This window comes from Netta rufina (assembly GCF_964035555.1).
Source record: "Netta rufina genome assembly, chromosome: 2".
NCBI classification, from domain to species: Eukaryota; Metazoa; Chordata; class Aves; order Anseriformes; family Anatidae; genus Netta; species Netta rufina.
Window position 1 is genome coordinate 140379723 of NC_140124.1, and position 18690 is coordinate 140398412.

Here is an 18690-nt window from a genome sequence, read left to right on the forward strand (position 1 = left end):
AGAATGCACCACTTAAAAGCTTTTCTGCTAACCAGCAAAAACTTGGATACAAAATATTTTACAGAATCTGAATCATTTCAGTCTATATCATTTCAAGCATAAAACAGTCAGACTATCAATCTGCTTGTACAAACAGCATGTCAGTCCCAAATACTCAGAAACACTCCTAAAATCATGAGATTGATTTACATTTTTCTCTTTTTATTTAATAAATCCTATTCAGTTGTCAACTAGATTTCCAAAGCTCAAGAGTTCATGTTTCTAGGTCCTCCCTACCATGAAATACAAGGACCATTCTTGAAAGGAGTCTGTTCTGACAGTTGCCAGGCTTCAAGGTAAAACACCAAGCTGTGAGACTCAAGCAAGTGCCAGTGTTGGCTCAAAGTTATAAATCAACTTTCTACTAAACACACTAATTTGCTAGTTTACATTTGGAAAAAAAAAATAAAATAGAGAGGAAAAAAAGGCTCTGAGCTGGTGACAGGATCTCAGTGCTATATATTTTACAGAGCCTGCAAAGGAATATTCACCGTGGTTTTGCATCAAGAGATGGTGAAAATGTGTAAGACCAACTTCAGCTTCTATTACTCTCTCTTCCAGTTCTTCTCATCTTTCTAATTTGTCCTGCACATGGATGTGACTACCAACACATCTTCCTGATTACAGGACTTGTACACATCATTTTTTTATTTCACCCTCCAACAGTGTTTGTTGTAGAATGCCCAGTGTGCATAGATGATGCCATACAGCAACTTAAATGAGCTGGTATATCAAACTCCTCCTTTGCTTCCCTTTATTTGCTAAATGGAATTGTGGAGAGCTACAGAGGAATTAAAAATGACTTTGAAGCCCAGGTGCTACAGCAATTCAATCTGCCCTGCCGCTGGGTTTTGGACTTTGTGAAAGGCAAGAGGATCAGGTAGTTTTATGAGGGCGAGAATTCAGTGAGTATGTTATTGAATTCAAATGCTAATGCAAATAATGTCCTTCATGAAATCTTGCAAATTCTGAGTTACAAGATAATTCACGGGACATAACTTCCTGATGCAGAAAAGAGATGCATTCCCAGTAATGCATTATTTCAAAGTTTGGAAATATATATATATATTATTATTATGGAGAAAGAGCTCCAGACACAATCCATTAGTGAATATTTCTTGATGGGAACTGCTAAGCATCAGCCTAAAAAATTTGTCATCAGCATTTGAACCTGGCCACCTGGCAAAGGAGTAGCTTCAGCAGCACTGCTGTGCTAGAAGACTCACCCACACATTCCATAAGCTCTTCCAAGGCAGCAAATCCAGGAGGGCATCCTCTGAAGCAGCGGCCTCTGTGTGAGTAGAAGCCAGTTTTGCATTTGGTGCAAAAGTCTCTGCTAAAGCAGGAGTCGCAGTTTTCTATTCTGCATCCTGAATCAAAAGGATCATAAGGAATAATGACACTGCTAAGTTAGACTCAAAATGAAAGGATTTATAAAGCAATAGAATCGCAAAACCACAAGTACTATAATGAGGAACAGTTATCCTAAAATCCATTCACTATATAAGAGAAATCAGTTAACGGTATGTACCACATTTCCTTACATCCTTTTGATCCTATTTGCTAATCAAAACTGTAGATAAAACTTCCAATTAAGTGATTTTTGAGTTCATGTAATCTTTCTGGAGGAAAAATATCAAATAGAAACTAATCTTCTGTTTAAGTGATATCAGGGGAAGTAAGACAGAAGTTATTTTGGGAAGTATGCAAATACTCCACATATTTGTTTGTTTGGTTTATTATTTATTCCTGCAAGAAGGATCCACATTTTTTACATGACTTGACCCGATAAACAGCTGAATGTTTTCATGTGTTACGTCTGATTTCCATATCTGCACATATGGATGTGCCACCAGGAAAAAAAAAAAAAAAAAAAAAGTAAAAAAGTCAAGTTTTCTGCATACAATTGCTCTCTATCATTAATGAAGTCAATCCATAAATATATATTTATTTATTAATATATTAAATGTATTAAATGACAAAACATATACAGCTATAATAAACAATAAAAATACAGCTACTGCCTTTTGAAACATTGAATTTTACTAAAAAACAGCTTTTTTTTTTTTTTTACCAAAAAAAAATCATACCAAAACACTTAATCACCAAATCTTAAGCATACCAAAACAATTAGTCTGGGTGATTGTGGGAAATTATTTATTGTAGCAACTAGGAAAACATGACACTTATCAGATCAGATTTCTTATGACATTGGACAAGAAATTAGGCAAAGTGCATGGAAAAGAGGAAAAAAAAAATATTTCAAACGCTGGTATACCCTTGGGTAGAAAACTCAAAAATCAGTTTGAAGTTTCCCACTGCAAAAGGTAAGCATTTCAGGCTGTGTGCAGACACAATCAGACAACATGTTTGCAAGGAAATCCAGTGACCAGCATTTCTCAAAGGGACTCCTACCAGCACATCAACAGCAAAAGCTTGGTTTCTTACCCACAGTCTTTTTTATAGGAAATTCCCAAGATTTACCATTTCCTTTTCATGAGGTTTGCACTAAAGATCAATGCCCATACAATAATTCTGCAAAATCACTTCCCTAGATTAATGCATCTGCAAGGTAAAATAAGGCGAGCTGCTCTGCTGTACTGGGTGTACTGAAGTAGTTAACTGCAAATCTGGCTTGTTATATTCAATATGTACTGCAAATATTTTATCAATTGCAATGCTTGAATCAAACATTCAGTGTGTTTAAATATTCAGGAAAAAAAAAAAAAAAAAAAAAGCCTTTTGCCCACACACACAAGGCAGCTTGAAAAGACATCAAGGTTTTTCCAAACCATTTAGTCCAATGATGAGGTGAAGAACAGAACAATAAAAGATAAATTAGCATCATGTGACCCTCCCTCATATCTAAATGACGCAAGTAGTTTGTTTTGGTTTTTTTTTTGGAATAGTGTTTTAACTACTGCTTTCAAATTATGTTGAGGAGTAATACATATAAAGTTTATTCTATTTGAACTCTCTTGAGTCAGAGAGATTAAATGGAAAACATTTCCTGCTGATAATATATAAACATGCTAATCAGGTGAAATCCTGTCTCACCTTACACTGGGGGTACATAACACATATATGAATACCTTATATTCAAGCATTAAACTAATGGATCAGTCTCCTATTAGTTCTTTGATCGTATTTCAAATTTCCATCCTATTTATATCCTTTGCTTTGCCTTCTATGTCAATTTTACTTTGTATTGCAGTATAGCCCTTATCATGACAATTATATTTTGGACACATTAATAGGGACTCTTGGGTTAAGAGTGGGCTGAGATTTCCAGCTAAGCAACTTATTTTTAATTTTTTCCTATAAAGATAAATTACTCCAAATATCAAATACCTATTGTTTAATCTGTATCAGATGCAGTTTAGGGAAAAAATACTAAAAAATATATTAGGAATACTTTAAGGTTTCTGACACTAAAATTTTAATTCCCCAGAGTGATCTAGCATGGTGCTTGGGGTTACCGGGTACTACTTGTAATGTTTCAAATCATGAAGGATGCTTGTGTAGCTCTAAGCCTTGACGGAGTTCTTTCAGTACAGATTCAATAAACTAAACTAAAGAGATAAAGAAAAGTGGTATTCCAAAACTTTCTATGAGTCTATTTTCAATCACAGTCACAGGAGTGGTTATAAAACCAAGAAATTTTTTAAGTGGATTATTTTTGGTGACTAGCTTAATTTTATCACATTGTTTAAATGCTTTTGGGGCAAATTTACATTACTTATATTTTAAATCAATGTGATATTAATAAATAATTTTAACTGTGTCTAAGCCAAGTAAATCAAAATAAGTTAATTCTTAAAACTCTTTTGCTTTTAAAGCTATCAACATGGACAGAGAAAGAACGCATACTTATTTTTAGTTGAACGTTTAAAGAATACTGATTCTTCATTATCAATATTAAGATACATTGGTATGCAACTAAATACAACTGTATTAAACTTAGTATTTCTTTTTGTTTACTAGCATTATCTACATATATGTTATTAAATGTAAGTCTTAACAGAACTCTATTCTAAATTCCTTTTTTTTTTTTGTATTCTGTCATTCAAATAATGTGTAATCTGGTATGAAATCTAAAGAGCTGTTTGACATCATATTCAATAGTTAAAAAAATAGCATTTTACAAAATGGCTTTATCCTTTACACAAAATAACATAATAAGAAAACAAGGAAATATTGTTTATAGTGAATTGTTTTTATTTATATTGCATTTATATTATATTTATACTGTTTATACTGAATTGCTTTCTTCTGATTGCCATAGCTGTCAACTGTTCTAATTTTTTGATCTTAGCATCTTATGTCTAACTCTGGAAAAGGGAAGCAAAACCTTTACTATTTTTCTAAATAACTTTAAATTAACTAGTCAGTTTACTGACAACTATAATAAACTGGAACAAAAGAGATATTATTTTTTAATCTGGAAAAGACATCCAAAGGATGAATTTAACTTGCTAGCTGTAAATCTAATTGCCTTTTTCACTAGTTTATTTCATTTTCTGTACTGTTCCAGTAGCTAAACGATATTGCTAGTATACTGTTTTGTGTTTTTTTCCACTTAAAAGACTACTTAGAAGTTTACAACACCACAAAAAAAAATACAAACTTAAAAAAAAAAAAAAAAAAACACCTTGAGCATTATTAAGATTTTAGACACAAGTTGTTCTGTAAAAGAAAGAAACAGATGATGCAAAACCCCCGGTACTCTTCAGAAATGCTTTGATTTTTGCACTAAAAATAAACATAAAAATGTGTATATGCTTCTGAAAAGTTGGGGATAACTGGTAGATTTTAGAATTTGCAAGGAGAAGTCTAGAAGTGGAGTTTTAGAGGCTTTGGGGGAAAGATAGGGCTAGTGTTGAGGAGAGAATGAATTGATAAATTCAGGCTTGCAGAAGAAACCTTAAGAGCAATCACACACCTCTGGCAGGCCAACCATACTTGCAGGGCAACAAGAAGCTAGGACACCTAATGTTTGTGGTGGTTTTACCGTGCTAGGCAGCTAAACACCGTAACTGCTCTCTTACTCCCCCTCCTTAGATGAGGAGGGGAAGAAGTAAAGTGAAGAACAACTCACGGGTTGAGATGAGGATAATTTAATTAAAGGGAAATAATAAGGAAAATTATTAAGGAAAGATTATTATTAACTAAACAATATAATTAAAGGAGAAAAAAAAAGGGGGGGGGGGGAAGGGAGGGAGAAAGTGAAACAAAAAACAAACAAACAAACAAAACAAATAAAGGCTATGTGGAAGTGCAGAGGAAAGAAATTACTCTCTACTTCCCACAAATGAGTGATGCTTGACCATGCCCTTGAAGCAGGGCCTCAACACATGCAGCTGCTGTTCAGGGTGACATTTTCACAAGGAGAGCCCACCCCTCCCTTCTTCTTCCTGTTTCCACCTTTTGTTGCTGAGTGTGACACCACATGGTATGGAATAGCGCTTTGGTTGGTTGAAGTCAGCTACCCTGGTGATGTTTCTCTTCTCACTTTTTTGCCCACCCCCTAGGAGGGTTAGAGAGAGTCCTAATGCTGTGCCAGCACTGCTCAGCAGTAGACACAACCCTGATGTGATACCACTGCTGTTCTAGCTACAAGTGCAGAGCACAGCAGTGTATGGGCTGCTGCAGGGAAAGTTAACATCCCAGCCAGACCCAGTACATTTTCAGAACCTGAGAGTGAAGAAGAGGTGCTTTGGTGCTGCTGCTCCCATTCACCTAGCAGCAAGACACCTGTATGTTAGAATCCCTACCGCTTCCTTCTCTGATACTCGATTTGCAGTGGGTCTGCTTCCCATCAGACCTCAAGTACCTTCTATTCCTGCTTGGCACTGTGTCTCCTTATATCCTACTGGACCTACTACCCACTACTACTACACAGTCAGGAACTCTCATAACACTCATACTTCATCTCTTCTAGCACAACCTATTTTCTGGCTAATGTCTCTGTCTTAGCACTAAAAGTAATGTCACATTCTTGCTTCCATTCTTCCACTTCAAATGTATAAAATACTATTTTATTTTATTTTAGGTACAGTTTCAATAAACTAAACTAAAGAGATAAAGAAAAGTGGAATTCCAAAACTTAGAAATGCTAACTTTTCTATGAGTCTATTTTCAGTCATAGTCACAGAAGTGGACATAAAACTATGAAAGTCATCCCCATGTGGAAGTGATATATTTTCCTCTGGTACCATCCTCACCTATCTAGAATTCAAAAAGCACTCAGGGACCCCCAGAGAAATCTGGTGGTATGTCTGATTAGCACAGCCTATTTCTAAACAGATGCCATTTTTTTAAATGTTACACCAGACTTCCCACCAGAGCAGTATGTAAACACTAAAAGCTCAACATTCTGACCTCATTGAAATCCATGGCAAAAGTCCTAAGTGCTTCAGCAAGGGCAGTTTTCAACTTACAAGTTTTTTTACACCAACAGATAGATCACAGCCCACTATAACTACCTTAATGGGCAAAAACAATATTAACCCCTCTGAAGAGAGACAATCTTTCATGATAAATGTGTATTCACAAAGTAAAAATTGAGAACTAAAGAAGAGCAGTACTCCAACAGTCAGAAATGCTAACTTTCTACAAAGTCTATGTGTAGTCACAAACTGTCACAGGAGTGGTTATAAAATCACAGCACCATGACTTCACCCCTCAGGGGAAAGGGTGGAAAAGAAGTCATTGCTTTGTCTGGTGAAGCTACACTGGGCTGAAATTAGACTAGAGTGCTCTGCTGAACTATCTTCAGTATTTAGGCAAAACAAAATTAAACAAAAACGTATCCCTTCAATAGAGCTCTGAAATGTATTTATTTATTTATTTATTCATACAAGATACATACCTTCTCCAATGGAAAGTCTATTGATACTGTGCAATCTCTTAATTTAACCTGAGAGAAGAGTAAGGACTTGAGTGAGTGACATTTCAATGCAGCACAAAGGCAGATTACAGTATGTTAAAGTGCCTCCATGCTTTAGAACAGCTACAGAATATGCTCAAAAAAGAAATATAATTCCATGAGCTACAGCTGACCAGGACCTCAATGACCAGGAAACCTACAGAACTGAAGGACCAAATTTTTTGGTTTTCCAGAGTAGAAAAAGAAAGAGAATCACATCTCCCTCAAAAGAGCCATTGGAAAAAAAAAAAAAAAAGAAAAAAAAAAAAAAGAATCCAAATACAGAAATTTAAAACATTTTAGACGTTGCTTACTGAAACAGAGTAGGAATAGATTAGTTATGAGCTTAGGAGCCAATGCCCCTTTTTACTTAATTTTCAGTGAGCTTTAGCACCCCATGGCACTTCAGAAATAATTTTCTTCTAAACTGTTTCTACATACACACCAGATTTTTATTATTATTATTTCTATTTTTTAAGTAATAGCTGTGAACCATGTTTCAGTCAAGATCAGGGCAACCTATCTTGGCTGGCCAGCAATAAAATATTTGGTTTTAGACTTTACAGTCTCATTTATTTTGATCCATATATTCATTCTGAATATCACAAAAAACAAATGTAACTGAGATGGATGAAGCTTTCAGTATTTATAGAAAACTGCATAGAATGCTACATTAAAGAAGTTTGGAGGGAAAAAGCCTGGATTACACATCATGCCCAAATTAGAGATACATTTTAAGCAGATGAAATACAGTAATATTAAAAGATTTTCCTGAGCAGTTTTGACATCCTGACAGTCCTGATAAGCCACTTATACTAATTCTTCTTTTAAAATAAGCATATAAGAATTGACAGACTCATATTTTAGAGAAGGAATCAAAATCCCAGGAGTTCAAAATATAAATTCAGATATTGAATTAAATTTAGACCTAGGTACATATGTCTGCTATGACTGGAAAAAAAGAGAAGAAAAAGAGGAAGAGGAAGAGGAAGAGGAAGAGGAAGAAGTACATGTATCTGACAATAGCTTAATTTTATCCTATAGTTACAGAAAGCATAACATTACCAGAACAAGTACTATCCTTCCATTGTAAATCTACCACCTGATTTAAGATGATGTAGAATAAGCTGAATTGTAGAGAAACTATAATGCCTTTGGAAATCAAGCTGAAGAATACAATTCGGCAACTCCCTCTCTCATTTTTCTGCTTCTCAGTAAACACCATTGGTGCTCCACTCTTAACTTCATGCTGCCATCCTGACATTGCATCTTAGGCATACAATGGTTTGGTTTGGAAAGGACATTAAAGACCACCTAGTTCCAGCCCCCCTGCCATGGGCAGGGACACCTCCCACCAGACCAGGTTGCCCAAAGCCCTATCTAACCTGGCCTTGAACACTTCAAGGAATGGGCATCCACAGCTTCTCTGGGCAACCTGTGCCAGTGTCTCATCTGTTGACCAGCACCAACTTTTACACTAATTCCCTGCAGAATTCCCTGAACTAGGAAACATTTCAAAAACCCATGCATTTCATAATTCACCTGGAAGACAGAAGACAAAGGCACATGAGGGACAAAGACTGTTAATACTACTAAGAGTAGGAGACACATGGCCAGAGCTGAAGTAAGCTATGCTGTGAGCAGCTCCTGTAGAGGATGGAGTTGAATGACCAATGGAAAAAAGAGACCAAAACATCAACTGGCTTTCAGAAAGGTCACTGAGGAGACAGTAAGGAGAGGGGGAAATTCATAAGAAAAAGAGCTTCAAACTACATGGAAGCTATTTAAAATCCCAAACAAAAGTAGCCTTAGTAGGAGTGCAGGAGGGGGGGTTGTTTTGTTTTACTATTTATTATTATAAAAATAGAGATTTCTAAGCTACAATTTCAGCAGGAGCTGAACATAAATTCTAGAGAATGTTACATAGCCACTTGACAGTAATGGTTCCTAAAGTTTACCACAGGTCCATGATTTTAAAGAGATCGATGCTACTTATAAAATACTATAACAAGGATTTATTTTTTTAATTCACTTAATAAAAACTTAACAATACATTTCTGTTATATTATTGAGATCTTTAAACAAATGCCAAACAATAGTGTTTTCAACTCATATTTTACAAATATATATTTATTAATATATACTAATAAATAATTATAATAATTATATTTATATATAATATTATATAATTATATAATAATTATTATATTAATTATTATAATATAATTAATATAATAATTATATAATAATTATATTTATATATAATATAAAATTATATTATATATTATATATAATATTATTATATTAATAAATAATTATATATATTTATTAATTTATATTAATAAATAAATTAAATTTTATTAAATCTATTCACTACAGATTTAAGAAATCTTAATTCAAAACACTATTAAGATTTTTTTGTTGGCAGCTCTGTCAGAATACAAAAATTGGCCAAAAATCAAAAAATTAAGAATATGACCAAATCTTTACCAAGAAGCACTTGAAGGAGGAAAAGAGAGTAGAAGAGATGAAATAAAAGAGAGGAAAAAAAAGAAAATGTCTATAACATAATGATAGTTAAAAGTTAATATCTGGCCATACGATTTGACTTTCAAAATCCCAAATTTTGAAATTTATTTATTTTATTTCAAATACTGTTTTTTCTTTATAAGAGAAAGTCATGAAAATGGTTGCTAAAAAGTCAGAATAAAATGATTTTATTTAAGACAAATTGTGTTTCCTTGTTTGAACCCTTGACAGACTGGTATGAATTGTACTGACTACAATCATCTTAGAGCTTCATATACTCTGCAGTACTACACAAGGAATAATAAAGCTATCATATGTCAATGATGCCTTACAATTTTGTAACAAAGTTTGAAAAAAATATCATATTTCTTTATATTTCATGTGTTTAATAAATAAATGATTTGTTTAAAAGCTTCTCTTTATTTTACTTAAGGCACATGGAAGAGGTAATAACAAATTTAGCATTGAGAAAGAAAGTGGACATAAAGAAATGGAGTAGCCAGACAAATCTGAAGGGAGGTATAATTTCTAAGTTGTAAGTATGTCTTCCCCCAAAAAGATTACAATGGATACTGACTAGGTTGAAACATTCAAGATAGGCTCAATACATTAATCAGACCAACGTTAAACCAACACTGAGGTGACAGATTTCATTCCATTTTTTGTGTTTTCTTCTTCTTCCTTGGAATATTTTTAATTCTTGTTGGAAGAGTATAATTCAAAGTTATTAATTATTAAAATTTATTGGAAAACTAACAAACTGTAGCTCATCTCTTGGGCATGCTTTTACAGAAAAGACACAACACTTTCCAATTTGGTGTCCAAATGTACTGCATTCTTATACTTCAGTGTTCAAGATGAAAATCAACTCCAGCAGGAAACACTACATCGACTTCTAGGGACAAGTAGTTTAAAAATTACATGATTCACTGTTACTAGAAAAACAGTCTAGAACCATTTAGCAAATTCAAGAGACACATACTGCTTACATGTAGAAAAGAAAATTAGCCTTGAAATTCAAAATTTCCGTAATTTTTGGAGCCGTTGCACTTGGCTGTAGTATTTATTGTGTTACATTTGGCACTAACTATGCTTGGCTTTTAAAATCATGTCAACATTTTCCATAAAAAAAAAATGTTCTATAGCTTCTCTAACAAAAATGGGCAAATGTTCCAGTAATAAAATGTTAAACAGCTTTTGTGCCTGTAAAGACATTAATAGGGCAGAAATCATTTCAGCTTATGTAATTTAAGCCCTGTAACTCCCAGACGGATTTTAACATTGCCAGAATTTTTATTATTTTTAGCTGAGATAATACTATCTGAGCAATAGGCTGTAACTGGCTGTACCTAAAACTATCTAACATCAAGTAGGAAGAAACCTATTCTACTTTTTAAGAATGTTTATTTAAGTCTGTTTGAATCCACAAAATGTCTGTGTTTCAACAATGCCGTGTGTGTGCCGTGCAAGATCACCAAACCAAGAGCAAAAATGTGGGTATGATTTATAAATACACCAGTTGGCGATTACACCAAAACAAAAATATACAGGTCAAAAATCATTGGAGGGGAACCAAAACTGGTCTGTAAATGCAACTGCATAATTATTCTCAGAGGGGGAGACTGTCAAAGGCATGAGGGTGAGTTAAATATGCAGCACTCAACACATGCCAGTATGGATTGGACACAACCGCATTTGTGCTTTTCAAAACCAATCCTGTAATTCAGGGAAAAAAGGCCACTTTCTGTAAGTGGTAAAAATGTAAAAAAGTTGTATTGAATTCACAATCCACCTTCTGCAAATAACTTAAAAAAAAAAAAAAAAAAAAAAGAATGCAAGGAACAACTACCAGTAAAGACCATAATTTTTCCTATCTCACAAACACAGTATAGGCTAACATAACTAAATTAATCTATTTCCCAAAACTGTAAAATATTCAAAGGCATTTTTACAGCCCAGTTTTGAAAGGAAGAAGGTGGACAAGTTGCTGAATTCACAACTGTGTTATGAAAATTAAGGCCAAAATCCTAAATTGCTTTACAGAAGGGATATATAAACTACATACTAGTCTCATTTAATTTTTCATCAAAAAACTAGCCACCTGGTACAGATTAGGCAGCACTCAGCAATGTTACCTAACACAAAGCGAAGGACACCATATCCACCAAGCCCGCGCAGGGAACTTAGAGAAACAGGCGGGATGTCATTACGTGGGCTGGAACGTGGCCAAAGCACTGCAGTTAATGTTCATGTTCTAGCCAAAAGTGCCACAGAATGACCTCATAAGGCTGTCAAGATTATGTGTGATCTGAAGGACAGCACCCACTTTCTCACAACACAGTGCATCCCAGTGACATGCTGCAGGACTGAGGGGGAGAGTGCCATACATTTAACGAACTTTTGATTATTTCAGGAAGCAGAGAAAAGCTGTTTTTCACTTCAGGTTCTTAGGTTTGGTGACCTAATTCTGGTTTGACTATTACACATGAAAAAAAAATATGAATAAGAGGTAGTAGCAATGATTAATAATCCATATGGGTAATTGTCCACATATGAGCATATGGAAAAATCGATACAAATAGGCACAACTGCCAGATAGTGGTGAAATAATGTGTAGATATACCAGAGCACTCATTGGTTTTAACAGTTGTGCTGCTAGGCACAAACATGCAAACAAGGAATCTTGTTGCACATTAGCAGGTTGTAAATTTCCAAATAAAATGCAGTGCTAAAAGTGAAAGGTTGTTTGTTTGTTTTTAATAGTACATCTGTTTTATTAAAATAGCAACACTTACATATTAAAACATGTCTGGTGTGAGGTGTCTGGTCACCTGAAATTTGTGTGGGAACAAATAGCATGAAAGGAAGCCCACCCATATCTCAGTGCATAAACTAGGCTAGTTCCTACATGAGCCATTATTAAATTAATGCTTACTCTTTTTTATTTTCCTATAACAGGAATTGTTTTTTTTTGTTAAAACCAAAAATATCTGCTTAAATCATCATTCTTTCATAAATTTCTCTATAACTAAAATAAAAACAACAACAACAAAAACTGGTTAATACATAAACAATTTAATTTACTGAATGTTACAAATCTTGGCGTGAGCCAGGACATTCCTAAGAAAGAAGTTTTATGATGCTCTTAAGACATCTGTAAAAACATCATTACGTTCCACAACATATAATTTTAAAAACGAGTGTGAATTATGGCCTTCCTATAAAAAGTGAATGTAAACTTTCAAAACAAACAAACAACAACAACAAAAAAACAACTCACTTGAACATCTGTTCATATCAGGCGTTCGGAGCCCATAGTACCCCGATGGGCAGGAATGCAAGCATTCACCATACTGTCTCATTCCTTCTCTTCGTAGGAAGAAGAATAACTTATGTTGGCATCTGATGCACCCATTATCCTTTGAACAAGATAAACAGCCTTTGCAAATTGGATTTGGTCCATAGCTAGCTGCAAAATAAGAAAATAAATTACACTTTAAGGTCATCTAGAAATTATTTTGGCTGGAGGTCCTCTTTCCTGTAAAGTGTTAGTTATCTACTGCATGATTACAAGTAGTTTTAAAAGAAAGGTTACACTCGCTGCTACACACCTGCACTGGCAAGTGAATAAAAAGAAATGTAATCTCTGTATTTTACACTAGTATGTAGGGCAATTTAATGAACTTACTTTTTAAATAAAGCTACAAGCAAGTGAAGACCCAGCTATACAAAATTCACAATTACAACACAAAATTCATATGCTGAATTCTAGTTTGAACCTGAGCATATTAGCACAAACTATCAGCAAAATATAAGAATATCAGCACCCTGATCTATGCACCTGGAATGATATTTCCATTGAAATACAGCACCGAAACCACAGCAATTTCTTGCTCCTGAACAGAGAGCAACATTGAGTTGCAAACTTAAGCAGCAAACCTTCTGCAGAACAGGTACAACACTAGCAATGCACATCCCATATCTGTTGAGGGTGTTAGTGCAGCTATCTACAAGTTTCTAGACAAAATGGGTCAAAAAAAAAATATGCACAGACATGATGCTACATCTAGATACAACTATCATTTTATGTCAACAGCTATTATGTCTTCATATAAATTGTTTTATTGTTTGTTTTTATGACTTGAGTGATACTGCAACACAAATCCTAACAGCATCTTTAGTACCCTGTCTTTCTCCAGAGTCACAGAACACGCCCCTGCCCCCATGTGCACTCAACTTGTTCTGAGGCGCTGAGTCAGCACAGCAGGTTAGCAGAGGAACGATGGCTCAAGATGTTCCTGAAACCAGAATAACTTAATAGGACTTTTTAAATATTAAATTGGCCACAGGACCTCACAGAAATTTGCCAGTTTGAACCTGGTTTACTGTGAACGGAGAGAGAAAGAAGAGAGAGAAAGAGAGAGAAAAAGAGAGAGAGAGAGAGAGATTATGCAACAGAAGGAAAGCATCTTTGAGGCGTCGTCATCTTTTTAATAGAGGCCACTCTGACAGCAGCTGGACAAAAGCAGGAGTATGTTTAATTGCTATATTTTAAAGTATTTAAAAGTATCCACACCCTAACATAGTACTCCAGTAATATTATTATATATAGAAGTATAAAAATGGTTGTTCAATGTCTGACTTCACCAGCAGAGCTGGGAAAAGAAGAAAAGAAAAAGCCCACCACCCTCTGGAACCAGTAGCTGATAAGCTTTACTCTCACCTTCGCACATCTGCACACCACATTCTCACTCCCTCACTGCTCCGTGCCCCCCACTATGCCTCTCCAAGTTCAGTACGACAGCAGTCAGTTTCTATCTTATACAAAACACTCCTGGTGGGTGGCAGGCAGGACAAGGAACCAAGCAATCTGGCATGAAACGGCTCGGCCAGTGGGACACTTTCTGAATGTTGGAGTCCTCTGGCACTAGGCTCATGTTCTGATATTCTCTTGATGGGAATCGAACCCTTATCCTCTATGGTTCACATACTGCTACTCCTCAGCTATCTTAAGCCCTTTGCAGTGACACATCCTACAAGACCAACTGCCTTAAATACCTGAACATTGCACACATCCTGTTGTCCACAAGACCTCTGATTTAACTTTTCCTATTGTTCATCTCGCAAATACTCTCATTCTTCAAAGACATACGAGAAGGGAAACAAACAGATGAGCTAGGCCTGAAAGCATCCCTCATCTCACTGTCAGCAGGGACTGCCTTTCTGTAACCACATCAATTAGTATGTGACCATGTACTCCAAAGCAATTGTTGCTTAACACGTGGTGGGCAATCCCGTAGACCTCTGGGTCCCCTTTTAGTCTCCTTGCATCTGACTCTCAGCAAATCTGTACCTCAGCTTGCTCAAGGTTCCTCACAGAAACCTGTACTTTAACAAAGGAATTGAAAAGAACAAAGCAAAAGTAAATCTGCAAGATACTTCAATTTATTCACTACTCAGAAATTTTTGGAGTTTGAAACACCAGAAGTCAGGATCTCATATCCAGCATGTTGTTTCTACCACAAATCAAGGATGTTTTTCCTCTCTGTCCCTCTTGAGCAGCTGCACAATATTGTCATCAAAGAAGCCAGCTCCCCCACTTCACTCCAGGTTTCAGCCTTGCATGTCCGCCTTGTGCAACTGTCACTCTATCCCTATGCTCTCTTTTGGAGTAAGCTAACTCTGGGGAGTCTGCTCTGGGGAATCCACCAAGTAGGCAGCATGATGCCTGCAGTCCTCACACCCTTTTCTAGCAGTTTTCTGCAGGAGTCCCCCCATGCACCAGCGGTACAACTTTCATTACTTTCACAACTTTCATTAGGGGTGCCCCGTAGACTCACCACCCAATAAGCAAGACCTGTCATAAAAAAAACACTATCTAAACACAAAGTATGATCCTTGCATTATTTCAGAAGCTGAACAGATAAGCTGTTTTTTTATGATTTGACTTAGCACAACCATCTGGGGCCAAGAAGACACAAGGCCAAATGTTAAACAGCATGGACATAGCTAAAGGCTACTATTCTCAAGAGTGTGGTTTGGGGAGCAGGGATTACAGTCTGGAGCAGATGTATTTGTAATGTCCATGTTGGTCTTATCCCCTTCCCTCACTGACCCCTGACAAAATTCAGACTTCTTGGCTACAAAATATGTCTCTGTTTGACTCTACTGTCCACCTTTCCTTTATCTATGACAGTCCATATGTTATTCTCCTTTTTTTTTTTCTTTTTTTTTTTTCTTTCTCTATTTCTGGTAAGATGCTTTTGGTGTTCACCCTTTGTTCTGCAGACAAATTTAATTATGCTGACTTACTTGGGCTTCAGAGATGTTCAGGCATATTCTCACATGAAATGGAGCTAATAGCATAAAAATGATCATCCATTACTTTGTGTTACTATTTGTTTAGGAGATGAAAGGTAAATCTTTCACAACTTCAGGTCAACAACACAGGATATGATAAGGTTCAGTAACAGCTATTTTGTAAGTTGTGCATAATTATCCCCAAATTTTATCTCATATTTAGGTTCCCCAAATTGTCACATCTAGCCTGTTCTTTACCTTAACAAATTTGAAAATTTCTCTGCCTGTAGTTTTTCCTCTGATACAAATGTTATGAGGTTCAGTATTAAAACTAGCAAACTGCTCTGAAATCCTCATGTGCTAGTTGTTATAGATGTGGCACATGTATTACTACTTAAATGTCTGATTATTAGACACACTGATTTTGGATAACAGATAACACTGATTTTGGATAACAGTCGTCACAGAGTGATGACTTTTCCTCTTGCTCTCTTGTTTCTAAGTTATATAAAAAACAAACAAACAAAACAAAACAAACAAACAAACAAACAAAAAACACTAAAAATACATCAGATAATTTTCTCTTTTCTTTACCACACTAGCCCCCCCCCCAAAAAAAATAAAAAAATAAAAATAAAATAGTGAAGAGTTATACAACGATAAGGGGAGAAAATATGGGGAGAGAACAAGATTTGTATGCTATAATAAAGAGTGTAGACTTTATGACAGAATCTGAAAACTTCTGAATGTGCTGTTTAGGCAACAAACTGAACAATTTCAAAGTATTTTGCATACAGTACTTTATTGTAAAGTGTGTGTCACAGAAACAGCTTTCTTCTACTTTGTTGCTGCTTATATTCTTGCAGAGCTTCATGGCAAGCATACTGGCTTCTTCTGCAACCTTTTTGTCAGTTCAGCTTGTCCCATAGCAGGAAAAATCATGACATGTTCTACTGCTAAATTACTTGGATACTGAACACATGCTTTAACAAATCAAATGCTCCAGCAATTTTTTCAGCATCACATAAGCATGCCATCTTGAAGATATCAACTTAACTATACTCACAGGCTATAATGAAATTCTACAAAACCCTCAACCCCTCAGAAAGTTTTCCCTTTACATCTTGCTTTAACACAACAAATACAATATATTCTTATTGTATATAGCTTTTTCAGTTCTCATAGAATTGCTCCTTGAATGAGGAAGTGAATGCCTCTGTGTTCAGCAGGAACATCTATACACTTCCTTTTGAATTTCTTAATAACTTTTTTTTTCCCTTCTCTCTTAGACTGCAAGGAAAAAAAAAAAAAAAAAAAAAAACAAGCTTATAAAACTTGGTCAATCACATTCCAAGTTACCAGTTGCATCATATGCAATGTAAAACATCATACTCAGTTCTCACATCTTGATTTCAGCTCTGCCTGGAACACCCTCCTTGACTCTGTGTGCCAGGCAGGCAGATTTTCTCCATCCAAATCCCTCATGAAAACTCACTCCTTCCACAAGGCCCACAAATGTTAACCAGTGTCAGAACGCTGCTGTCGTCACATCATAAAACCAAAAATGCACACATGCTCTAACTTAGCACCATCCTCTTGGTCTCAAAGCACATGATTGCTCTGGCTGTCTGTTAACTTTGTGAGCTCCTTGCAGCAGAAGCAACGTTTTGTACAGCCACACAGGTATGTATCTGGGTGTGAACACTGCACATAAACACAAACACACACCTTTATATAGATAGTGTGTTTTCTATTTCTTCTGCTTGCTGCTTCTACAGCTACATTATAGGGCATCCTCTGTATTTAAATAAAAAGCATTTACAGACTTGATTCCCTGTGTTGCTTTTTTATTTTAAATCTGGGATTAAATACACCATTAGAAAAGGTTACTTGAGAACACAGACTAATACCCAAACACTGAATGAAACACTTCTGAACTCTAAGAGTGTTCAAAGTTTCATGGTTTGGATCCATATCAAGTAAAATCAAATGTCAGCTAATTACTTTAACTCTTGTCTGGATCAAATGTATTAAAACCACTTCAGCAATATGGCTTAAAGTGAATTGTTATGACTATTTGAAATCACAAGAGAACCAACAGTACAAAACGAGTCTAGTCTGTTCCCCACAATAATACAAGTTGCTCTGTAAGCAAGAGAACTAACAGCATTCCTATGGATTTTAATGTCTTGCAGCCCACACCACAATAACTGCTACTAATTTGAGCCTTTCTTGTATACCCACTTCCTAGCTGTCACAAATCTCTTCAAAACTTAGTGCTCCACTTCACCCCAAGAACATGCCCGTAAAAACCAAGTTGAAATGGACAAATGGATACAAAACCAATCAAAGAAAGACGAGGACCTGGCAGAGTGAACAGGTGCTAGAAAACATCATTACCTTAACATCATTTCTTTAAAGGGTCAGAATAGCTTGCTCATTGTGATCTTAAAATCACTCAATGCCTGTTCATTGTGTCACTACTTACCTGTTTAGTTTTGGCCTTTTGAATTCTCTGAAGCCAGAAACTTGGGTTATTGGTACAACAGCCCACTTAATGACACTCTTGCCCTGACTGGGATTGCAGCTACATGAACATTGATAATTGGAGTTTAGCTCAAATCTAGCAGAAATGCCTCTGAGACATTTATCATTGCAAACATGAGGTGTGCACATGGAACTTGGAGGAGCAAAGCAACTAAAACACCATTACTAGCTGCATTTAAAGTAGAAAGAATAGATTCAGAATTCAGTTAATGCTATAAAGATAGCATATATCATACTATACATATATCTCCAGTGCAAGCAAATAAACAAGAATACACTCTTGCTTGGCATATGACTTCAGAATGGAACAATGATTAAAGCCATATAGGTGCACCAATATTATATAC

General features: G+C 35.5%; 1 protein-coding gene across 2 annotated transcripts in view; it reads right to left on the bottom strand.

Moving 5' to 3' along the window:
• RSPO2 (R-spondin 2) overlaps positions 1-18690 on the bottom strand; it is a gene marked incomplete at both ends in the record, with an annotated part of 109847 nt that overhangs the window by 44516 nt on the left and 46641 nt on the right. Inside the window, 2 exons of one of the 2 annotated variants that reach the window (XM_084281918.1) lie at positions 1266-1409; positions 12777-12965. In XM_084281918.1, the coding sequence (XP_084138044.1) occupies positions 1266-1409; positions 12777-12965 (333 nt within the window). The remainder of the gene's footprint in view (positions 1-1265; positions 1410-12776; positions 12966-18690) is intronic. The other variant, XM_084281919.1, reaches the window with a different exon arrangement.